Below are 26,218 nucleotides of genomic sequence, written 5' to 3'. Positions count from 1 at the left end.
CTCCTTCGTTCATTCACTCTCTGCCTTACTTTCTTATCTTCTGAATTCTTCTTACTTCTCCCTTAGAAACCTTCTGGAGCTTCCGCAGTCAACCAAGCGACAAAGAAATCAGGAACTGAAGTATTCAATGGGTAAGTATTAATTCTTCTCTTTATATATAATTTTTCCTAATTACTTTAAATTGGTATTTCTCTCTAGTTCTAAATTACCTAACTAACCGACGCACCGAAGCGCTCTAACCTGCGCCTAAGACAGCCACAAAACTGCACTATTTCTATCTAACTAGACTACAGAAAGAACGTGACTAATCTCTGAAAATCCGTTGGTGAGTGCATGGTTCTAAAATCAACCGGCGCACTTCACAGCTTGTCTAGACCTCACACCCGTGTCCAGGAGTGCAAGACTAGACCGGCAACTTCCACCGCGGTCCTCCCTGTTGGTAGTATAGGGGAGAATGCCCAGTTCCGCAGTATAATCACCCGCGACCTTTTGCCAGCGGGTGATCTTTGCAATGCCGGTTCAATGGCAGATACTGCGGGACAAAGAAGAGCTTTGATTCCTTTTTCCTGCACCCTGACTGTACCCCCTCGCATGGTTAAGCCTCCGGGCTGAGGTTTGTGAGGAGTTTACGAGTGAAAAATCTTAGTTAATCGGGGAGCATTAACATCTGATTGTTCCACCCACGACCTATCCTCTGGGCCAAAACCCTTCGAGTCTACAAGATAGAAGATTTTCCCTTGAATGGATTTTGAAACTAGGATTGTTTTAACTTCAAATTCTTCTCAACCTTCCACTAAAATAGGTTCTCAGTTTCTCAATTCTTTCAGATGAGGTGGAACCTTTTTAAGATGAGAAACATGAAACACTGGGTGTATTTTTAGCTGTGGTGGTAGTTTTAGGTTGAAAGTCATTGGATTCACTATTAGCTCACAAGAAATGGACCTATAAATCGGGTTTGAAATTTTCTATTTCCTTTAAGCTTTAGGTTTCTTGTGCTTAACCAAACCCTGTCCGCTGTACTCACATCTAGTTCAGGTCTTATTTTTTTATCAGCACTTTGCTTGTAGCATTCCTTAGCTTTCATTAAGTTCTTGGTGGCAGACTTGTGTACCTTGCTAAGATGCTGTACAAAGTTTTGTGCTGCAGGCACCGACACTTCTTTAGAGGAATCCTCAGAATTTGGATGTCTTCCATAATTCAAGTAGAAAAGGGAAAAACCAGTAGAGGCATTCTTAGCATTATTATGTTCAAACTCTGCAGTCCAAAGAAGATCAAGCCACTCACCCTCTTGATCCAAAAGAAACAGTCTGAGATACTTTTCTAGCTCTTAATTGGCTCTTTCAGTTTGACCATCTGTTTGTGGAAGAAAACTCGTTGGGTAACGTGTCTCAATTCCCAAACCCCTTGTGTTAACCTTCCAACAATGGGATAGAAATTGAGATCCTCGATTTGATCAAAACCTTTGGAATACCATGTATCTTACAACACGTTAATTGAATTGTGTGGCAATATGTTTTGTAGATGACTTCCCTTTCAGGGCAACAAAATGCGCCATTTTTGAGAAGGAGTCTTCCATGAGTAATACTGAACTGAATCCCTGACTAGAAGGCAATTTAACAATCAAATCCATAGTCACAGTGTGCCAGGAAAATGGAGGGGTAGGCAAAGGTCTCAATAAACCCAGAGGAGCCAGCTTATTTGTCTTCCCCATTGTACAAATCTCACAGCCTTCCACATAAACTCAAACATCTTTGGACAACCCTGGCCACCAAAACTGTCTCCTTAACAACTCCTCTGTTCAATGGATTCAAGGGTGACCAGCCAATGGACTGTCATGACAGTCGATCAACGCTTGTTGTTGAAGTTCTTTGATTGGTAAGTACAAGGCCTTGGAATGAAACGGTAATCCATTGACAATTTCTTGAGTTGACTCCTTCTCTGCCCAGGTCCGCATTTTTTCAGAAGTTAAGGCTTCATTGACCTTGTCTACAAGAGTTTTCTCACTAGTGGCTCCAACGATCTAAGTTTCAGGAATTATCTTTTGATCTCCGTTAGATCTGGGGGTCTCTGGTTGGCACAGGTAGGTACTTGTGACAAGCAGGGACCCTCTCCTCTAGTCAGGACAAGGGGATTACACTCCTAAAATAACCCCTGCTTATCCTCTAGGTAGCTTGGTATGAGCAGTCAAGGCTTATTTCAGAGGCATTGTAAATTAAGCAGTTGTGACCACATACAGTAACCCAGTGACAACACTACAAATGGACACCACACAGGGTTTATATAAAAAAAGTAGACCATAACCGACAAAAATACACACTATGATTACTTTAAGATGGTAGATTTTAGCTTAGTTCAGTGCAGTTCTTAGATGCGATACTCTGCGTCAATGTACCTTAGGTCGCGTTGCGCTTCCACGACAAGCAATGTCGCAGCAATGGGAAATGCGGCAAAGTACAGGTGCAAAGAAATAAAGACGTGAAGATCTTCCAGATGTGGCATGCTTCTCGGGGATGCGAGAAGATCTCGGTTCGATGCGTGGACTATAGCGGCAACATCCAAGAAGCGACGGCAGCTGCTCCAGCGGTGACGCTCTTCACCCACGATGCGTGGAGCTTCCACACGATGCGACAACTGCAGCGGCAACATCCAAGATGCGAAGGCAGCAGCTCCGACTGTGGCGCGCTTCTCGGGGGATGCGAGGTGCTCTTGGTCGTTGCGGTGCAATGCGACAGTTCCAGCGGCGACACCCTCCTTCGGAGTTGCGACGGCAGGCACAGCGACAGCGACATGCTCCGACCTTGTTGCAAGAATCTTCTCCTGATGCGGTGCAAAGCGACAACTCCAGCGGCGACACCCTCCTTCGGAGTTGCGACGGCAGCAGCAGCGACGGCGACACGCTTCCTCTTTGTTGCGACATGCTTCTCTCCAATGCGGTGCAGTGCGACAGTTCCAGCGGCGACACCCTCCTTCGGAGTTGCGACGGCAGGCAAAGCGACGGCGACACGCCTCTTCTTGTTGAGTCGCGCTTCCAGCTCCTTGCGACATGCAGTTCCTCAGAAGGCCCAAAACAGCAGCAGGCACGTCCACAAGAACTCTGGGGAGCTGGGGGTGAAGTCTGTTGTCCCTGAGACTTCAGCTGGAGGCTAGCTCTTTTCCAAGCCCTTGGAGATCCTTCACAAGTTGAAAGCAAGGTACACAAAGTTCCTTTCTCCTTTCTTTGGCAGTAAGGCCACCACTGCAGGCCAATCCCCCAAGCAGCACTTCAGCTTGGGAATAGTTTCTCTTCAGTTTCTTCAGGTTCCTTTCCTCAGTAAAGGTTTTTTCTTATAGTCCAAAGTGATCTAATTTCATGGGATCAGGGTCCGAATATTTATACCCCAAAATCCTTTGTTCTCTGAGGGGAGAGGGGCCTCTGCCCAGTCCAAACCAGTTCTGAGGCACTCTGTTTACCAGACGACTCCTTTCCTTTCACAGTACAGGGCATGCACATCAGACGCCCCACAGGAAGGGAAGCCAACATTGTGGAAGGCAAGTATAGTCCTGGAGCACTTTGTTTACAGGACTCCTTCTCTTCTTTCAGAGTGCAGGGCAGAGACATCAGCCGCTCCCCAGGAGGTGGAGCCAGCATTATGGAAGGCAGGCACAGCCCTATTCAGAGTTCAGGTGCAATTCCTCCCTCCCATCTAGATGCAGATCTCTCTATTCACCACTCGGTGACTGATCCTGTCTCTTGGAATCCCCCAGCACTGTCACTCACAAAACTAGACAAAGGAATACACAACCTAGGAGAGGCAGGCTTGAAAGGTTAGGCAAGCAAATACCAACTTTCTAAAAGTGGTATTTGCAAACACAGAATATTAAAACCAACTTCACTAAAAGTTGTATTTTTATTATTCTGAGGTCAGGCATACTAAACTCGAATTTCTACCATGTTCTCTGAGTCAGTTAGGATTATAAAATGTAACAATTCTAATAGCCCATTCTGGCCTATGGAGAACAGGTAGCCTTGCAATAGTGATACAACAAAAATGGCTGTAATTCACTATTAGGACATGCCACACACATCAGGGCTTGTCCTACCTTATACTTACAATGCACCCTGCCTACCATAGGGGTGTCTGATATGAAGAAAGGGGAAGGTTTAGGGTCTGGCAAGTGGGTGCACTTGCCCAGTCAGCATGACAGTACCAGACTGCACACAGGCTCTGCAATGGCAGACCTTAGACACATTTTCAAGGCCGCTTCTGTAAGTAGCACAACCAGTGCCTCAAGCCCAACAACACCATTTGGAATTACACGCCCTGGGCACACTTAGTACACTAGACTAGGGTCTGATAAGTACACCAAATAGCCAAACATGGAACCACTGATTAATACATTAATTTATAATAGGGAGAGCATATGCACTTTAGCACTGATCAGCAGCGGTAAAGTGCCCAGAGTCATTAAACCAATAAAAGAGGTCAGATAAAATACAGAAGGAAGGCAAAAAGTTCAGGGATGACCCTGAAAAAAGGGCTACGTCCAACAATCTCTAATGGAACTCTTTCTTCCATCAGTGTCAATGCGAGACATGGCATCTACCTTTCCATTATTTCTTCCCGGCCGATAATTATTACAAAGTCATAATTAGCGACATACAGGGAGGGACCCCCTAAGTTGGCATGGTGTGAGCATTGTGGCAGACTTCAGAAACTGAAGATTCCGGTGATCGGTGATTACCGTCACCACATGTTTTGCTCTGAGAAGGTGATGTCGCCATGCTTGGAAGGCATCTATGAAAGCAAGGAGTTCTTTATCTAAAATAATATCAGTTATTTCCACTGGTTGCAATTTTCTAGAGTAATATGCCACCGGATGCAACTGTTCGGTCTCTTAGTGTCTCTGTGAAAGTACCCCTCCGACGACCTGTTCAGAAGCATCAGTCTCCAGGTAAAACGGTTGCGTAGGATCCGCATGCAGCAGAATTGGCGCAGTGGAAAAACTCTTCTTCAGGAACTGAAAAGCATCTTCTGCCTCGGCAGACCATTAAAAAGGTACTCCTTTCCGTAGCAATTTAGTAACTGGAGGTACCTTCAGGGAAAATTCTTGAATGAATCCGCGATCAAAATTTGCAAACCCAATGAAGCTCTGTATTTCTTTCACAGAGGTTGGAGAAGGCCAATTTAAGACCGCCTCAATGTTTTTAACATCCATGGTAAGACCTTCTGGAGCAATTACAAATCCCAAGAAATCCACAGGTTCCACTCCAAAAGCGCATTTTTCAAGTTTTATGTAAAGCTTGCTTTCCTTCAGGCAATGCAAAACTCTTTTGACCTGTTGCTGATCTTCCTCTGATGAGGAATACATCAAAATGTTGTTGATGTAAACAATCGTGCATTGATCAATGAACTCCTTCAGGACATCATTAATGAAGTACTGGAACGCTGCAGGAGCGTTGCTCAAACTGTAGGGCATCACTTGGTACTCATATAATCCATACTTTGTTCTGAATGCTGTTTTCCATTCCTCTCCACTTCTCACTCAAATTAAATGGCACTCCCCATGTAAATCTAACTTCATGAAGATTTTGGCATCTTTTAGTTGATCTAGAACATGGGTACTCACAAACTTTCTCTCGGGGGCCAAATTTACATTGTGGTTTGTGGCCGAGGGCCACACCGGTGGAGGCGGAGTCAGTGGGGGAGGGGGAAGGGGCTAGAACGAAAAAAACTGTGACCATGAAGTTGAACACAGGCCCCTGCAGCTGACGCGTTCATCCACTGAGCCAACAGAATCGCATACACACACATCTCTCTTTCTCTCTCTCTCTCTCCCTATCTCTCCCTCCCTCTCTCTGTCTCCCTCTTTCTATCTCTCTCGCTCCCTCCTTCCCTCTCTCTCTGTCTTACCTCTCTTTCTCTCTCTGTCTCCCTCCCTCTGTTTCCTTCCCTCTCTCCGTCTCCCTTCATCTGTCTCCCTCTATCTGTGTCCCACTGTCCATCTCCCTCTGTCTCCCTCCCTCCGTCTACCCTCTGTCTGTCTCCATCCCTCACTCTGTCTCCCTCCCTCTGTTTCCCTCCCTCTCTCTGTCTCCCTCTGTCTGTCTGTCTCCCTCCCTCTGTCTGTCTCCCTCCATCTGTCTGTCTGTGTCTGTCTCCCTCTGTCTGTCTCCCTCTCTCCCTCTGTCTCCCTCCCTCTGTCTGTCTCTCTGGCTGTCTCCATCCCCTCCTATGTCTGTCTCCCTCTCTCCCTCTGTCTCTCTCTGTCTGTCTCTCTCTCTGTCTCTATCGCTGTCTGTCTCTATCGCTATCTGTCTCTACCTCTATCTGTCTCAGCCTCTATCTGTCTCTGTCTGTCCCTGTCTCTATCTCTCCCAGTCTCTCTCTGTCTCTGCCTCTATCTGTCTCTATATGTCTTTATCTGTCTCTATCTCTATCTGTCTCACCTCACCCGACTCTCATTCCCTGCTGCCCTCCCACCTCACCCGGCTCTAACTCCCTGCTGCCCTCTGTCACCGCACCCGGCTCTCACTCCCTGCTCTGCCCTCCACCTCCCTCACCTGGGCTCTCACTGCTCTGCCTCCCACCTCCCTCACCCGGGCTCTCACTCCCTGCTGCCTTCCACCTCCCTCACCCGGGCTCTCACTCCCTGCTGCCTTCCACCTCCCTCACCCGGTCTCTCACTCCCTGCTCTGCCCTCCACCTCCCTCACCCGGGCTCTCACTCCCTGTTCTGCCCTCCACCTCCCTCACCCGGGCTCTCACTCCCTGCTCTGCCCTCCACCTCCCTCACCCGGGCTCTCACTCCCTGCTCTGTCCTCCCACCTCACAGGGCTCTCACTCCCTGTTCTGCCCTCCACCTCCCTCACCCGGGCTCTCACTCCCTGTTCTGCCCTCCACCTCCCTCACCCGGACTTTCACTCCCTGGTCTGCCCTCCACCTCCCTCACCCGGGCTCTCACTCCCTGCTCTGCCCTGCCACCTCACCGGCTCTCAGTTCCTGCTGTCCTCCCCCCTCCCACCCCCTCTCCCCTGTGTGTCAGCCTGGCTGACACAGCCTCCCGGGCACCCCAGTACTTCACAGGTCTTTAAACGACCATTTGTTTGTTAATGAGGCTTTGTTCACCTCTTAGTGCCCCTGCAGCTCCACTCTTGACTGTTACTAATCACCACAGGGTATGGGATCCCAAGCAGCAAGGCCAAACCCTGCCTTATATATATCACAAAAATGTTGCCAGCGCTGCTAATCCTAATTCGTAGATTATTTGTCTGACTCACACACGAATAGAACACTATGTGAGAAGTGTTTGATCTTTAGAATAAATCTTTTAGATTAGCATTTTTATTTCAAAACTTCATTTTTCATTTAGTTTTTTACATTTAAATATTTCAACAAAACATTTAAAAAAACATAACGAGAACACAAACATTTACTGATTATTATTGCTCCTCCCTTTCAGACTCATTCATAGACACTATCCCTAAAGATCTTTTTCATACATACTACACACATTCATCCTCCTAACACACTAATAACAAAAAGCTGTATTTTTTTACAATTTATATACAGTTTATGCAATTAAACCATAGAATCACATTAGAAAACATAAATCACTATGATAACAATATTATTGGATTTTCTTATGGTTTCAATATGACAAAGTCAGGACCTTGCCATATGACTTTGTCATATTGAAACCATAAGAAAATCCAATGACTGGTTATTGGGCCGGAAGATACATTTGTACCCTCAACAGCCCTAACTGCCTCACTTCTCTCTTTAGGTAATGCCTCAGACCGATTTTCGAGGCATATTTGAGGTCACAAAAGTTCCCCGTAGCACCGGAGTCCAGCATCACGGCCACTCCTGAAAGAACTCGGTCTTGAAATCTTAGGGTCCTCGTCAGAATAAGGTGTGGAGCGGAAGATTGTAGAATATTGGCCACCTGATGAGAAATTGGAGTTGTATCCTTGTTAGCAACCACCAGCCCAACTCCTTCTACTAGTGGTGCAAAGAGATTTCCCTCTTGAAGGTTTTTGGCTTCTTGGGACATTTCTTTACAAAATGTTCACTGATACCACAATAAAGCCATAGATTATTCTGTCAACGCTTTGCTTTCTCTTCTTTGGAAAGGGGGCCTCTAATAGTTCCAATTTGCATAGGTTCGACTGCATGTTCTTTATCACCAGATTTAACAACCTCTGTGCTGACCCGGTCAAAGCGTGGTACACTGGGCCGAAATTTTCCTTGTCTTTCACCCCTTCTTTCCGTTTGTCGATAGTCTATCTCAAAAACGAAATCAATCAAAGCTGAAACTTCTGTAGGGCGATTTGGGATCTGTGACACCGCATCCTTTAAGTCATCTTTCATACCCCAGTAGAACAAGGCTGCCCTTTTGGCCTCCGGCCATTCAGTTTCTACAACAAGTTTGTTAAATTGGGCCAGGTAAGTGACACGCTCTCGATTCCCTTGCCTCAACTCCAGTAATTCATTATCCGACTATCAAAAATTCACAAAAACACTTTCTTGAATTCCTCGAAGTTATATAGGGGCATTGACCATGAAGCTGCGTCTCCATTGAGATACGACAAGATGGAAGCCCTACAAGATTGTGCATCTGGGAAGACAGTGGGTCGACACATGAAGTACAATGAGCACTGAGTTAAGAAATGTGGGCCTTCATTTAAAATTTGATTACCATATTTTTCTCCCTGACTCCTATCAACTCTTGTTGAATCTCCTTAAGAATATTTCCTAATTTTTTTTAATTGAACCCTTTAGCCATTCTGCTCAGGTGAGTATTGGCGTGAGCACTTCACTCTGTTAAGGGTCGTGGTTACTCACAGTGCCAACACTCCCAGGAGCAGAACTATGAGATTTTCCAAATTCGGAGCAGAACTATGAGATTTTTCAAAGTCCACCACTGGTTTTCCCACAGCCACCAACTGAAGGGTGTACTAGTAGCCGTGTGAACACAGCCGGGAAAAAGGGGAATGGAACAGAGAAGAGACTGCCTGACCATCTGGCTCTTCCACTCTACTTCTTCCTTTCTGCCGTACTCTGTTTTATGCCTTTCTTACTCCCTCTCTCTCTTCAAGCATGAGTGGAAATCGATGTAACAGAAAAGCACACAATAACTAATTTCCTTCAATTCCTTCTCCACTTTCTTACTCTCTCACTTTCTCTCTCTCTCTATATATATATATATATATATATATATATATATATATATATATATATATATATATATATATATATATATATATATATATATATATAGATATATATATATATATATTTCCTTACCCAGAGAGCCTATGGCTTTTGCTCCTAATCTATTCTTCAATATAACTTTTATTCTTTGGTAACCTGCATTATAAACAACATTTTCGCACCCTTTGACTCTGTGAGTTAATTTATTCTTTTTCACTCATTCGTTCATTCACTCACTGCCTTACTTTCTTATCTTCTGAATTCTTCTTACTTCTCCCTTAGAAACCTTCTGGAGCCTCCGTCATCAACCAAGCAACGAAGAAATCAGGAACTGAAGTATTCAATGGGTAAGGGTTAATTCTTCTCTTTATATTTCTTTTTTCCTATTCACTTTAAATTGGTATTTCTCTCCAGTTCTAAATTACCGAACTAACTAACCGGCGCACCGAAGCGCTCGAACATGCGCCTAAGCCTGGCACAAAATTGCGCTATTTCTATCTAACTAGACTACAGAAAGAACATAACTAATCTCTGAAAATCCATTGGTGCCTCGGTTCTAAAATCAACCGGCGCACTTCACAGCTGGTCTAGACCTCGCGCCCGTGTCCAGGAACTCAGGACTAGACCGGCAAATTCCACCGCGGTCCTCCCTGTTGGTAGTATAGGGGAGAATGCCCGGTTCCGCACTATAATCGCCCGCGACCTTTTCCGAGTGGGTGATCTTTGCAATGCCGGTTCAATGGCAGATACTGCGAGACAAAGAAGAGCTTTAATTACTAGTGCCTGACCTGTGTTATTGCATTGTTTGCATCCGATTCTCCTACTGCTTGGCCCGTGTTATTGCATTATTTGCATCAATCCTAGTGCCTGGCCCGTTTTATTGCATTATTTGCTTCAATCCAAGTGCCTGGCCCGTGTTATTGCATTGTTTGTGTCAGATTCTCCTACTGCTTGGCCAGTGTTATTGCATTATTTGCTTCAATCCAAGAGCCTAGTCCGTGTGATAGCATTGTTTGCATCAGATTTTCCTAGTACCTGATCTGTGTTATTGCACTGTTTGCATCAGATTCTCATAGTGCTTGGCCTGTGTTATTGCATTGTTTGCATCAGATTCTTCTAGTGTCTGGCCCGTGTTATTGCATCAGATTCTCCTAGTGCCTGGCCTGTGTTATTGCAGTGTTTGCGTCAGATTCTCCTAGTGCCTGGCCGTTTTATTGCATTGTTTGCATCAGATTCTCTTGTTGCCTGGCCTGTGTTATAGCATTGTTTGCATCAGATTCTTCTGGTGCCTCGTCCGTGTTATTGCAGTGTTTGTGTCAGATTCTCCTACTGCTTGGCCCGTGTTATTGCATTATTTGCATCAATGCTAGTGACTGGCCCGTGTTATTGCATTATTTGCTTCAATCCAAGTGCCTGGCCTGTGTTATTGCATTGTTTGTGTCAGATTCTCCTACTGCTTGGCCCATGTTATTGCATTATTTGCTTCAATCCAAGAGCCTGGTCCGTTTTATTGTATTGTTTGCATCCGATTCCCCTAGTACCTGATCTGCGTTATTGCATTGTTTATATCAGATTCTCCTCGTACCTGGCCTGTGTTATTGCATTGTGTGCATCAGATTTTTCTAGTGCCTGACGCATGTTATTGCATTGTTTGCTTCAGATTCTCCCAACCCCTGGTCTGTGTTATTGCATTGTTTACATCAGATTCTCCTCGTGCCTGGCCTGTGTTATTGCATTGTTTGCATCAGATTTTTCTAGTGCCTGACCCGTGTTATTGCATTGTTTGCATCAGATTCTCCTGATGCTTGGCCTATTTTATTGCATTGTTTGCATCAGATTTTTCTAGTGCCTGACCCGTGTTATTGCATTGTTTGCATCAGATTCTCCAAGTGCCTGGCCTGTGTTATTGCATTGTTTGCATCAGATTCTCCTCGTGCCTGGCCTGTGTTATTGCATTGTTTGCATCAGATTCTCCTCGTGCCTGGCTTGTGTTATTGCATTGTTTGCATCAGATTCTCCTCGTGCCTGGCCCATGTTATTGCAGTGTTTGTGTCAGATTCTTCTACTGCTTGGCCCGTGTTAGTGCATAATTTGCTTCAACCCTAGTGCCTGGCCCGTGTTATTGTAATGTTTGCATTAGATTCTCTTGGTGCCTGGCCCGTGTTATTGCATTGTTTGCATCAGATTCTCTTGGGGCCTGGCCCGTGTTATTGCATTGTTTGCATCAGATTCTCCTCGTGCCTGGCCCGTGTTATTGCATTGCTTACATTAGATTCTTCTGGTGCCTGGCCTGTGTTATTGCATTATTTGCTTCAATCCTACTGCCTGGCCTGTGTTATTGCATTGTTTGCATCTAGTGCACGGCCTGTGTTATTGCATTGTTTGCATTAGATTCTTCTAGTGCCTGCTCTGTGTTATTGCATTGTTTGCGTCAGGTTGTCACAACACCTGGCCTGTGTTATTGCATTGTTTGCGTCACGTTTTTCTAGTACATGGTCTGTTATTGCATTATATGTGCTGCTTTTGGTATGGTATTATTCTAATAGTTGCAGCTTTTCTAACAAACATGGTACCTTTTATCTCAATCAAGTGCATCTGACTGCAAGGACACTGCCCTCTTCCTGCAGTGTTGTGTGGCATTTTAGGCTCCGAGTGAATTTTCCCGATTCATGTCCTTATATAGGTACGATTCACATTGCCCTTATATAGGCATAGAAATCAAGTCCTTACTTAGACATATCCCATGCAGACCAAATATAGGCATGGCTACTTCCACCCGTACCAAACGTCATAACGATTACTTGGAAAATCAGCTTAAGCAGTTAGGGAACTTCCCCTTGCTCGAATATTGATTTGTCCAAGAACTCATGTACTTTGCAAAGAACAACTGTTCCCTAGGGGTTCTTTCCTGACGTTATTATGCCCGACTTTATGTCAAAATGTGGCATTCCTAGACACCTTCAAGGTATAAATATACCTCCACTTGCTCTAGAAAGACACAGTGGTTCGGAGCAGTTCGACTATACACTTGCCCGACGGAGCTTGCTAAGCCGACCCTCCAGCTGACGCACTGATCAGGAAGCTGTCTCTTCTCCTGCCGAGAATCCAGCTCCAGTGTTTCCAAGCTCCCCTTGCGGGGAGTTGGGAAGTCGGGTCCCAAGACAGAGATACCAGACCTCCTTCTTTCTAACGAAGGTATGGAGCTTATTAGAGCCTAGAGAAATCTTGGATAGATTCTTGGCAAAGAAATCTAAACCTATTCTACACAATACTTACTTCTTCCCTTGTACTAGACTTAGGTTAGGTACATCGGGGTAGGCGTATTTTAGAAGCACCAGTTGAGTATTTTAGCCTGTGTATTTATGTATGTATATTTATATGGCTTAGAACCCATACAATGCTCTTACAGTATTATTTTATAATACTATTCTCGCTGTACGCATTATACTTTGCAGTCTGCTTAACGATTGTAGCAGTTCACTTCTCTTGTATGAGAAAGAAGACTGTTCAATAAACCTTTTTATTGAAAAGGCCTGTATTACTATTTCTCTGCAACTCTGTAGAAACTAAGCATGCAGGATTGACTGAGTAAAATACGTATCTATTGTTTCCTCCACTCTAGAGATATGTTTCTCATTCTTGGGAAACAAAGTTCTCATGTTTATGCGGTTGTCAGAAACTAATCCCTTCTTGTGAATTCGAGAAAGTTTCTAGTGACCACTGAGCTAGCTGACACTCACTATTAAGCTTAGTATATTCAATAGAGACCTTGTTGACCTCAGTCCTACGTCTAATCTATAGGATATATTATTCCAATGCGTAGAGCCTATTGGGAATATAGGAACTACGCTACAGCAGTAGCAATTTACTTCCCATTTATGAAGCAACAGACAGCACAGCATGCCTGCCAGAGATGTCGTAGGGTCAGAAACAGTGCATAGGTAAATAGGTATGATGCAAAACAAACTGATGAGTAAGATTTTAAAGGAAGAAGCTGCTGTGATAGACGGCAAAACATCCATGTCAAAACATCAGCAGTAGGACAATGGTACATGGAACGATAATAGCAGATTTATTTACACGTCTATGCAGTGCGTGTCACTTAATGTTCTTTTCTTCCACTCTCATGAGATGGTTTTACAAGGCAGGCAACTCTGAGCTCACTGAGTGTGGAGCTTCCACGAACCCAGAGATGGGCCGTTCCAAAGACGGTAACAGAGAAGGTTGAAAGATCTGAGTCTTGATCCTGGCAGATGGACGGGTGATCCCTGAGGGGGTGTAGTTGGTCTGTGTGTTGCCACGGCTGTCCAGTGGGTGTAAGAAAATGTCAGCAATTTGTGGAGGGCCTTCTTTTGGGTGAGAACCACCCAGCTTCATGCAATACGGACTAGAGGGTTTGTGTCTGCGCAGGATGAGTTACATTCTGATAGTAAAATGGAGGACCTTGCCCAAAGGGGATTGATGTTACCAAGGTTTAACATCTTCAGTTACGGCAGATAGAGAAAGTCCATTTACCTCCAGGTGCTTGAAAAGCTTTCTGCACTCTGCTGGTGCAGGCAGGATGTTTATTCTGTAGTTGGAATTTGCCAGGGGATGTTCAGATACAGTGGTTGAATCAAACCTTGGAGCAGCACTTGTAGCGTTGACTCTTGGAGTCTTGTAGTGTGTGCTGGATGCGGTAGAACTGTCTCAATGCTCTACGGAGCTCAGAAAATCCAGACTCTCTGTCCTCTCAGAGCACGAGGTCTGTGGCTTGACCAGTTGAACTGCAATAAAGAAGATGACCTGGACCAGTTCTACCTCTCCCAACCTTTGAATTGATCATTGAGGAACAAAGCCCTGCCTGGAAGGAAGATCTGCACAAGGCAAAGCTGACAGAAGTCCACCATAGAAGGAAGATCTGCACAACGCACAGCTGACAGAAGCCCCTGTCTGGAAGAAAGATTTGCACATGGCACAGCTGACTAACGTCCTGTCTGGAAAGGAAGATCTGCACAAGGCGCAGCTGACCGAAGCCCCCGTCTGGAAGGAAGATCTGCACAGGGCACAGCTGGCAGAAGCCCCACCTGGAAGGAATATCTGCACAGGGCACAGCTGACAGAGGTCCTGCCTGGAAGGAAGAGCCGCTCAAGGCGCAGCTGACAGAAGACCCTGCCTGGAAGAAAGATCTGCACAGGGCACAGCTGAGAGAAGACCTGTCTAGCAAGGAAGATCTGCATGACAAGGCACAGCTGACCGAAGCCTGTGCCTGGAATGAAGATCTGCACAAGGCTCAGCTGACAGACGTCCTGCTAGGAATGAAGATCTGCACAAGGCGCAGCTGACAGAAGTCCTGCCTGGAAGGAAGATCTGCACAGGGCACAGCTGAGAGAAGGTCTGCCTGGCGGTGACCTCAAAGCAGTGAGAGACCCACAAACCACAAGACCCTTCAAGCCCAGCTAGTCACACTGGACACAATGTACATCAAAGGCCTGATTTAGATTTCAGCGGATGGTTTATTCCATCACAAATGTGACGGGTATCCTGCCCGCCCCACTAAAAATGCATTACATCCTGTGGCAATTAAAATAAGGCAGACGGGATATCTGTCACGTTTTGATTCGGCCTTGGTGTCGTTCGCAGAGTTTTACTCTTGCGGAACTCCACGAAACTCCACACTCTACAGGACTTCCGCAAGTAGCAGAGTTTGTTAAATTGCGCTGCTCTCACTGATCTTTAGTGCCAGGAGTTTGTCCCGCATTGTAAAATCAGCATGAGCGGCACTACGCGTCACGCCAGAGGGCGCTGCTGCTTTCTGCCGCTCGAATTGACATTCTAATTGAGTGGCAGCTTCATCAACGAGAATGGCAGATTTCTACACTCAAGTGGTCGCGACTTCCCTAAATTAGAAACCTCACCAGGAGGAGGTCTTGCGCATTATATATTCTCACAAGTGCTCGCCACCTTACCATTGGCGAACCGCTTGTGAAAAAAAACTCAGTTCTGCATCACTTTGTGGAGTTTTTTGGAACTCCGCACCTGTGGGCAAAACTTCGTACGCTCCCCTGGCAGATCAGAATTTTTCCACCACCCCTGGTTTTGAGGCAATAATCTGTTGGACAAACTCCTAACTAGGCCCCATGTCTGCAATAAGTGTGGTAGAAGAAGTGAGATCCACGGCCTTGTGACTATCAGGCCATTATCAGAATTCTGATGAACCCCACAGAGTGAGTGCGCAGCCAGAGGGCAGTAGAGAGACCGAAGGACAGGAAATGAGATAAACTAGAAGATGGCAAATATGGAAAGGTAGAAATGCTGCATCACCTGTGGATAACTGGCAACTCCTTCCAATCTTCCAAAGGCCCATCCAGTCACAAAGTGGCATCCTGGGCCCCAAACGGACAAGATCATGCCAGATGCCATGTATTGGTGGAAAAGGGGGGAAAAAGAGTAATATGCCCACATCTGCTGCGGGGATATGTCAGGTAAATTATTGGTTGTGATGGATTCTCTATAAGTACTAAATGACTAATATTGTTGAATATTAAATTATATGAATCAACGTTTGTTTGCCTTATCTGCGCTTATAATGTATAGGACAGTCCTTACAGTGAACCCCTCGCTCTGTTTTACACAAAAGCCCCGGAAGGAGCTGCATCTTACAGAACTTTATCTACTTTAGGAAGAACTAAAGACTTGCTTTTTAAAGTTGTCTTTCAGGGCCAGAACCGGCTGGGTGCTGTAAGCTTCACTAGTTTCAGGGAGATAGACAGATGTTATGGCGATAGGAAACCCCCCTCAACTCACAATAATGTTCCAGTCTTCCAGGTTAGAAGAAACTAGAAATGCTTGAACCAAGGGAGCTGTTGAAAGTGTCAAAGGTGGCTTATGAATAGCGAGGTAAAGACAGGAGTTGGCATTTGAGATGATCTTAAGTGAATAGGAAAGGAACGAGAAGAAGTGTATGAATGGAGTTACTTTTGTTGTATACTTCGTGAAGAGTTACTGGAAATTTTACAGCCCTGCCTGATCCATCTCTTTTTCTAAACTCTATTGTTGTTTCAATAAAATCTTGACCATATGCGTCTAACTTAAGCTATACCTCTAGCAGTTGGGTGCCCCGGGAGCGCTCTTACTTTGCTAAGTTAGCCTGTAAACGCTGGTAAATCACCTCCTTTTCAGACATTAATAAGATGTCACCTGATCAACATATCTTTTAGTTAAATATCTGTATATGAAGAAATATTCCTTGCTAAGTTTCAAAGGCGGTAAAGAAGAGGGGGGAGATTTACTAATAATTCTGCACTGTGTTTGCGTCACAAAAGTGGCACAAAATGGCGCAAAATCTTTTTTCCTAATTTACTTTCCAGCGCTAAACTTGTTTTGCGCTGGAAATAACGTAAAAGTAATGTGACACTTTGTGCCATGGGGGCCTGCCAAGGGGGGTGCATGGGGGTTCCCGTGCAACCACCCAAGGTATCTCACGCTAAACCCAATTTACCAAATACAGTAGATAGGGTTTAGTGAGAGTAAACTGCACCCTTTTAAACTAGGTGCAAGGAAGGAGAAATGCTTTCATTTCTCCTTCCTTTTCTGACTTTGCATATGTGCTGCACTATTCAACACGCATACAAAGTGGGAAAAGCTTTTCCTCGTGTCTGGCATAGTATTTTGTACAGGAAGGCTGTCCTTCCTGTACAAAACCTATGCTGGACTCACACACACACTCTCGCGCTCTGGAGCTAAGGTGTGTGCATGGCGCAGGGCCACTGTAATCGGTGCCAGAGCAAGGGAAAAGGAAGGAGAGAGCCATATCTTTGAAAATATGGTGCTTTCCTGCTCCCTCCCTGTCGTGCAGAGCTGCGCAGCCTCATGGGGGTTGGGAGGGGGGGTTGCGCTGCATTGCGTGGAGAATGTCTTTTACAACCAGTTAAACATTGTGAATTCTCATTCCATTATGTTTCAATTTAGTAATTTTAAATATCTTTACATCCAACAGAAAGCAAGCCTTGAATGTATGAAGAAGCTAATGCTGTAAATCTTCAATAATAGCCGAAATAATGAGCTACAGTATTTAGGAAAACATCAGCGCAGTCGGCGACAGAGGAACCTGCACACAAACTGACAGTAACTGGATGAAGCAGTCAAGGGCAGTTCGGTGGATGTAAGAGACTGAGCTGAGCACCTCCATCACACAAGACGAACAAATAACCTTAGGAAAATTAAGGCAACAACAATAACAAACCGCCTGCTGTATAAACAAATGTCCAATACCAACTTTGATTATGGTATCGGTATGATGTGATTACAACCATAATTTAGTGCTCCGGATGGATTGTAAACTCTTTCTGGCCAAACCACAGCAACCGGAGAAAAGCACAACAGAGTGAAGCCAGACAGCTGACGGCTAAATGAAAGATAAGTTCTTATATCTACAAAACAAAAGGCTGTTCCAATTTGCACCGGCCGGAAGGAAGATACAACTTTACCCGCAAGCGTGCATAGCCATAATCCAATCTAAAGGCACAATCGGCTACAAAGACACCTTCTACGTATAAGGAGTGTGGCAAATATTTGGTGGCTATTGTATTTTATTGTTAAAACAGAAATCAAACATGCAAAATAGGAGCACACATTTATAGTGTGTGAGAAAAACACAAGTACTTTATCAGCCATATTGGCACATCAGGAAATGCAGTCATGGGATGTAGACAAATATATACCCGACCCACAGACAGTAACCAAGAAAGAAGAATCATACACATGCAGCGAGAGCTTTAGTTTGTCATCACAACTCAAGCTTCATCAGCAGACGTACACAGGACAAAAACCATTCAAGTGCAGTGAATGTGTAAAGAGCTTTAGTACGTTATCAGAACTACAAATACACCAGCGAACACATACAGGGGAAAAGCCATTCAAGTGCAGTGAATGTGCAAAGTGCTTTAGACACTTATCAACCCTCCAAACACATCAGCGAATGCACACAGGGGAAAAGCCATTCAACTGCAGTGAATGTGGGAAGAGCTTTAGTCGATTATCAGGCCTACACATTCATCAGCGAACACACACGGGGGAAAAACCCTATCATTGTAGTGAATGTGACAGTAGTTTTAGTTACTCTTCCGCATTAAGGTCTCATCAGCGAACTCACACAGGAGAAAAGCCATTCAAGTGCAATGAATGTGGGAAGAGCTGTGGTCAGTTATCAGACCTAAAAAGTCACCAGCGGACACACACGGGGGAAAAACCCTTTCATTGTAGTGAATGTGACAGTAGTTTTCACAGCTCTTCAGCATTAAGGTATCATCAGGGAACTCACACAGGAGAAAAACCATTCAAGTGCAATAAATGTGTAAGGAGCTTTAGTCACTTATCAAACCTCCAAACACATCAGCGAATACACACAGGGGAAAAACCTTTCAAGTGCAGTGAATGTGCAAAGTGCTTTAATCGATTATCAAACCTCCAAACACATCAGCAAACTCACACAGGAGAAAAACCCTTCAAGTGCAGTGAATGTGTAAAGAGCTTTAGTCAGTTATCAGAACTACAAATACACCAGCGAACACATACAGGGGAAAAGCCATACCATTGCAGTGAATGTGACAGTGCATTTATTGACTCTTCACCATTAAGGATTCATCAGCGAATACACACAGGGGAAAAAACATTCAAGTGCAGTGAATGTGCGATGTACTTTAGACACTTATCAAGCCTTCAGAGACATAATCAAACACACACAGGGGAAAAGCCATTCAACTGCAGTGAATGTGGGAAGCGCTTTAGTCAATTATCAGTGCTAAAAAGTCATCAGCGAACACATACGGGTAACAAACCCTATCATTGTAGTGAATGTGAGAGTAGTTTTAGTTACTCTTCAGCATTAAGGTATCATCAGCAAACTCACACAGGAGAAAAACCATTCAAGTGCAATGAATGTGGGAAGAGCTTTAGTCAATTATCAGACCTACAAAGACATCAGCGAATACACAAAGGGGAAAAACCATTCAAGTGCATTGAATGTGGGAAGAGCTTTAGTCAATTATCAGACCTACAAAGACATCAGCGAATACACACAGGGGAAAAACCATATGATTGCTGTGAATGTTTGAAGAGCTTTAGTCGGTTATCAACCCTACGAAAACATCAACAAACACACAAAGGGGGAAAGCCACTCAAGTGCAATGAATGTGGGAAGAGCTTTAGTCTACTATTAGAGCTACAAAGTCATCAGCAAACACACAGGGGGAAAACATATAAGGGCACTGAAAGTGAGAAGGGCTTTTGTCAATTTCCGATCCCACACAGCCCTCAGTGAATACACTCCTTAATTTAACTCACATGGAAATAATGCTAGAGATGCAGAGATTCCGGAAAGAACTTAAGAACATCAAAAATAATATTGACCCATCTAAGGACATAGACAAGAGCTGAACAGTGCAGTTATTGTGAGAGGAATGAATTACAGAAAAAGATCACATTCTAATTATGTGGAACATTGAAATACCAGATGATAGAAGACCCGACTAGCAGTAAAGAAGAAAAACAGATAACAGTATTTGCAGAATTATAAAAGTGTTTGTTTCCAGTGATGGTTAATTTCTGTACACATAGCAGAGCGACATGATGCACCAGGATACACAGTGGAAGCTGAGCACAATGTGGACTAAAAGAAAAGAAACATTGTTGATTTTTATTTGGTGAAGAAGAGATACAAAGTAAAACATTAAATCACACCTGACCACACTACCTGTAAAAGCAACACTGAGCAATACTAGGACTAACAACGGTATTTTCAGCTATCTTGTCGGATTAGTAATAAAACCTATGAACTCAAAACACCCAGAGTGGACATGTTGTCAGGGCTCTGGAGATGGGAAGCTTCATTGAAAAAATGTATGTATTACTGTTAACACATGCCACTGCAGTACATGTAATGAACTAAAGTGAAGCACAGGTGTTCAAGAAATAACCTATTTTTAGATATAAAAGAGCATATACCTTGTTTTTAAGTAACGTTTGCTGCATCTTTTACAGACTGATATCGGTTGATGAATCAGCTTGTGCCTTGGGCCTTATGGCTAAGTGTGACCCGTGGCTCCTCTCCGACTTGGCTCACTCTGTTAATTCAGTGTCTTGCCAAACTCTACTTTTTACCAGAATTGAACCACTGTAAGCAGCATACTCGGAAGAATGTGGTGAAATAGCGAAAACCCACATCAAAAGCATATATGTGCCAGGACAATCAGTTGCACTCACATCAACTCGTCTTCCACACTGATTGTCCCTTGTTCTCAAATGTTCTGAAGGATTTTTTGTATGAATGCCAGAAGTGGCAGTGACATTCATGAAGCTAAAGCTAACAGGAGTTTGTGGGAGATGGAGAGGAGGAGAGATAAAGAGAGCGAGAGAGACAAAGAAAGGGGGAGAAAAAGAAATAGAGAAATGGAAGGAGGGGGAATGGCAAGTGATTTGTATTCACCTTAAAATAGAAGAAGCAGCCAAATACATGTCAATGTGTGACATCACCAGAGAAACGAGCTGAATACCTGTGAATTTATATATTTATTTTTAATACTTATAGACCCATGTCATGCAAATAAACAGGGAACAAGTAAGGAGAATAGTGATGGAACCCATTATCATATGCAAATCGCAATGACGTCACATGTAGTGATGTCACAAGAAGTGATGTCGGGCCTCATAATAATTTTCACGGAAAAGGTTGACAGCCTGTTTTAAAAACAAAAAACAAGAAACATAAAATAATGTAAAAAGAAGTTTTTGGTTTCAGTTTTTATACATCATGTGTTTTTCCCACTATCGGTTTGTAACTAAACTCGGAATTGACTGAAAGTGTAAATATTTTTAAACAGATATGTGGAACTTGGAAATTACATTTTTAAACAGTTCGGCAAATGAATAAAATGTGCTTTAATTTGCTTTTTGTGTTTCCTGACGTTCTTTATCCAGCCCCTAAGCCCCAAAGTGATTCACATTTACAGTGTATTAAGCAATACAAGGGCTAATTTTGTCTAGTTCTCTGTTCCTCTCTTGCGCTACTCACACAAATAAATAAAGGGGACGCTGCTAGTGGGACGGAAAGTTACAAACACTCTGAGGCCTGTGTTTGCAGATGCAAGAAGCAAAGTAACATTTCCCAGTCGCAGGCTAAGGAGCTAGGTGGAACTGACTCCCTTTTCTAGATAATAGTGGGGGGACCCAATAAAACTGTGTCAACCCCCGACAAGTGCCGTGCTGATAAAGCAAAAGTGAATTTGAGTACTTTACGATGAATTGAAATGAGAGGAAGAGAAGAAGAGAGCGAGGTGCAGGATGTATTAAAGAAAATGAAAAAAAGACACTCAAGACTTTACCCTGTTTGCGTACAAGCATTTTACGTAAACAAGTTGTGCTGTGCGTTTTGAACACGCTGTCACCCCCCTTTGTATGTAAATGAGCTTCTGTAATCAGAAACCCCAGTCAACCATCCCTTCTCACGTGGATGATAAATGTGAGCACTGTAAGGTAATCACAGACAAGGGCTACATTGAGAAATAATCAGCTTCTAAGTCACACAGCTGTTGTTATGTAGTTCTTTTTTTTTTTTTTTGTAAGACGTTTATTAATATTCCACAGTGCAGTACATATAGCGTAGCCTACAACCCTGAGGGCCGGCCGCAACTTGAGGATGCATGTGAAGGACATAGGAGCGTAAGTGACAAATATGTGGTCACACATCGGCTACCAAACGTTGCAGTCCATTAACAGTAATCTTCGCGTTATAGGCGCTCTTATGTACAATGTGTCTTCAAAGGACGTCTTGTTTTATTAAGTATAAGAAAAACATTTCAACTCTGTAAACTGGACATTTCTCATCGGTTTGTCCCATTTCGTCGGCTGTATCACCAAGGAACATTGCAGCAGCTGTGTTTCTGAACCCAGAAAGATCGCGTGTAGACCTTAGCTGCGTGTCAATAGTGTGGATGCAATTGAAATTTGTGTGCGGCCTACCTTTGCCACGAGGTACTCCACCCACTAAGGGACAGCAGAGCCTCACATCTCATCCCTTCATTGTGTGATGTGGCGCGCGGGTAGCGTTATAGCCTGTCAGTTAGCTGGAGAGACGTGGCCCACATTAGTCCTCGTGTCTGAGTCGGTGTTCGTGTGTGCCTCCTGGCTTATAAACTATGTATGGGAGGCAAGAGTCCAGAACAGTTAAACGGGGGTGGTTGTATGAGAGGGGGGTTTGGTGTGGGGAGGGAGAGTGCATCTAAGGGAGTGACGCCGTGAAGGGAGGCCAGTAAGACACTGTAACAGTTCTGTTCGTCGTTGCGTCTGTAGGTGGACATCTATCCGATCCACCGGGTAGCGTATCGGATGTGTGGTGTGTGCAGTTGTCAGTATTCTGGGCAGCTGGGGAGGTGGCAGTCCCCACTGTTCTAGAAACGCCACACATCCAGCGCTCCTAATGTGCAAATGTCGCTGGGGGGAGGGGAAAGCACTATCTGCGCATCTAGCGTACCCTTATCTATGCCGTCCGTGTCATCTCGCTCATGGCGATCCCTATATGAACCCCCTGGTCGCGCCTTCTTTCTGGAGGGATCTCACAAAACCGTCCAAGAGCTGCGCAATTGGAAACTGCCGCAAGCCCGCAACCTCCTCCCGATGTAAAGCCACGCTCTCTGCTCTAGCCCAATTGGTGAAGGAAGCACACCAGTATTTAGGGATTGGCGGTTCCCTCTGTTTCCAGTGTTTGGAAACATGCCAGAACCTGGCATGTGTCTTGTTTAGTTTCTTTCTTCTATATAATCCTAGTATGCAGGCCTCCCAAGTGTGTGGTAGCCCTTGGCCAGCGCTGCGCGTTAGGAGAGATGTCACCTCCCCCCAATATGTGTCCAGAAAAGGGCAAGTCCAGAGCATGTGCAAAATGTCCGCGCCTATCAGGTCGCATCTGGGACAGGCAGTGGTGTTGATCATGAAGTATTTGTTGATCCTATCTGGTGACAAGTACGCCTGGTGTATTATATAAAATTGGATGGTTCGGAAGCGGGCGTTGCGCGGGATGTTCATAGGGCAAGCTAGGATCATGGTCCACTCCTTATCCGTCCATTCCCTCCCTCGGTGGTTCGCCCACTTGTCCCGTATTGGCTGTGTGGACCGCTGTATGTGTAGGAGGAAGGCCTGTGACAGCCAGTGGATGATGTGGGTACCGTTGCCCATTACATGTAGGTACTGCATTGCATGGTGCATCTGCGGCTCCTCCCGAACATCTCCCCAGGAGTCTGTGTATGTCCTCAGTATGGACGCATGGGTCAGGAATTGCCCCGCCGGCAGACCCTTGCCCTCTGCCAGCTCCTCAAATAGAAGCATAGCCCCGTCTGCATAAAGGTCGCCTATTGTCTCCATTCCAGCCGCCGTCCAGCTCTCTAGAATGCGCGCTGTCATTGTTCCGCCTCTCCTTGGTGTACCCAACAGAGGAATCGCAGGGGCATATGGCTTGACTTCCCGGGTCAGTTTAAACTGCGGAGGAAACACTTGCGGGCCACAGCCACATGCAGAGGCAGCGGGCGCGGTCCCTTAGTCAAGAGATGGAACAGTGTGCATATCTGTGTGTGTGTCCAAATGTATGTAGAGGTGGCTGTGTCATCTAAGTGCGTGCCACTCAGCCAGTGTGTCACCCATTGCAGCTGTGCCGCCAAATAATACAGCTCCATACGAGGAACTGCCAGCCCACCCTCCGTTGCTGGGGAGTATAGTTTTGTCAGGGCCACTCGGGGGCGCCCCGCATTCCAGATCAGGCTGCGGGTCATTGATTCCATGTCCCGGAAAAATCTTGCGGGGACGTAGATCAGAATGTTGGCAAAGTGATAGAGCAGTCTGGGCCATGCTATCATTTTAGTTAAAGCAATCCTGCTCGGAACATTTAGTGGCAATGACTTCCAGAATGCCATCTGGGCTCGTAAAGAGGACATGGCGCGTCCCAGGTTACCTTCCAGTATGTTCTCCACATCTCTATATATGTGCACTTCAAGATATTTAAAGGAGGTAGGATACCAGGTTAGCCTGACACCTCCAAGTTTAACGTCGCACTCCTGCGTATCTTGGCTGAATGAGTACACTCCGGACTTTGCCCAATTGACCATAAGCCCCGATACTGTTTTGAATGTCTGGAAAATATCCGACAGTTCGTCTGGCACTGCTGTGAGGTCTCATACGTATAGAAGCAAGTCGTCCGCGTACAGCGAAACTATATGTGTACCATCAGCCAGTGGGATTCCCCATCCCGCCCCCCGTGTTCGCAGCAGCGCTGCCAGGGGTTCAATAGCCAGTGAGAAGAGCAGGGGCGACAGTGGGCAACCTTGTCGGGTGCCTCTGCGCACCCGTACCGCCTCTGAGAGTAACCTGCCCGTTCGCACTCTGACACTAGGCCGCTGATAGATTAGGTCTACCATCTCCCCGAACGCGTCTCCCACGCCAAATCTGTCCAGCACCGCCCCCAGATAGGGCCACTCCACCGAGTCGAAGGCCTTCTCGAGGTCCAGGACCAGGCAACCCGATCTCGGCCAGTGCGACACAGCCGCTTCTTGTATACGGAAGAGACGGCGGATGTTACGCGAGGTACTCCTCGCCGGCACAAAACCATTTTGGTCAGCATGATCCAGGGCTGGGACCTCTATAGCTAGGCGTCGGGCCAGCAAAGAGGTGAAGATTTTGTAGTCGGTGTTCAACATAGCCAAGGGCCTGTAGGAGTCCATGTTCGTTCCGTCCCTACCTGGCTTCAGGAGGGAAACCAGGTTGGCCTCATTTAGCGTAGCCGGAAGCGTCGAGTCTTCTACCGCAGCATTATACAATTTAAGCAGTTCCGGGATCAGTGTATCTGAACAGGTTTTAAAAAATTCGGCAGGCAGGCCATCTGGGCCCGGTGATTTGCCGTTGGATAGTGCGAAGATAGCCTCAAGCATCTCCTCCTGTGTGAAAGGCGCCCCCAAGTCTCCCCGCTGCGCTTCTGTAAGGGATGGCAGTGGGATGTTCTCTAGGAAGTCCACTATGGTCGCCGACGAAACCCTCAGCTGCGACCTGTATAGGGCTTGGTAATGTTGCACAAAGGCCTGATGTATTTTACTCTGAGTGTGCACTACTTCTCCCGTGGTCGTCCGGATGGCGGATACAGGCTCAGTACGGCTCTCCTGTCTGACTAGCCAGGCTAGCAGTCTCCCGGGTTTGTCGCTGTATTGGTGCGTTCGCGCCGAGTGTGCCGCATAGTTAACGTGACGCAATCGTTCCAGTAGCGCCACATGTTCCGCACGGGCCTCGCCCAGCCCGTCGTCTGTCCCCTCTACCACCTCTTGTTCCCGGCAGAGCAAGTCAGCCTCCACCCGGCGCAAGTCGGTCTCTAGTTGTTTCTGTATACCGCCCTGTGTGCCCAAGCAGTGACCCCGCACCACAACCTTGAAGGCGTCCCACTCGATTTGCGGGGAGGACGCCGTGCCCGAGTTGTCAGTAAAATAACCTGCCACACATGCCTGCAGGGAGTCTCGGAAGGGGGCGTCCAGTAGTAGGGCCGGCTGTAAGCGCCACGTGGGGATAGGCGGGTGTGGGCGCTCCCAAGCTATGTGCAGCGTGTGTGGGTTGTGGTCAGAATGCGTTCGACCAAGGTATTGTGAGTCCGTTATGTGTGGCAATAGTTCCGATGACACCATATATCTGTCTAGGCGGACATGTAACGAGTGTGCCCCTGAGTACTAGGAGTATACTTTAGTGTTAGGGTTATGTGCGCGCCATGCATCCCTTAGGTCCCACTGTGTCGCCCACTGGGTGAGTGCCTTTATGGCTCCCAGAGATGTGGCATCGGGCCTAGGCGGGGCCGAGCGGTCCAGTGTGGGGTCCAGTACCGTATTGTAATCCCCTCCCAGAACCCAAGGGACTCCGTGCCAGGGTGCCAGCTTCTCCGAGATGCGTGCCAGGAAGCTCCCCTGTTCCGTGTTCGGAGAGTATATGGCCGCTAGTACTATAGGTTGCCCATCCATGCGGCCCCTCACC

At 45.8% G+C, this 26,218-nt stretch overlaps 2 protein-coding genes across 2 annotated transcripts in view; one reads left to right on the top strand and one right to left on the bottom strand.

Annotated features, from left to right (window-relative positions):
- LOC144752581 (uncharacterized) overlaps positions 1 to 26,218 on the bottom strand; it is a 730,065-nt gene that overhangs the window by 180,674 nt on the left and 523,173 nt on the right. The gene's annotated exons all lie outside the window — the stretch shown is intronic.
- Positions 66 to 20,597, top strand: LOC144752379 (uncharacterized). Its single transcript, XM_078640342.1, has 3 exons — positions 66 to 131; positions 9,476 to 9,540; positions 17,172 to 20,597. The coding sequence occupies exon 3, from the start codon at positions 17,865 to 17,867 to the stop codon at positions 19,491 to 19,493; it is 1,629 nt and encodes a 542-aa protein (XP_078496468.1). The 5' UTR covers positions 66 to 131; positions 9,476 to 9,540; positions 17,172 to 17,864; the 3' UTR covers positions 19,494 to 20,597.

This window comes from Lissotriton helveticus, chromosome 1_1 (assembly GCF_964261635.1).
Source record: "Lissotriton helveticus chromosome 1_1, aLisHel1.1, whole genome shotgun sequence".
NCBI lineage: Eukaryota > Metazoa > Chordata > Amphibia > Caudata > Salamandridae > Lissotriton > Lissotriton helveticus.
Note: the sequence above shows the minus strand (reverse complement) of the source record. Positions and strands in the feature narration are given on the sequence as shown.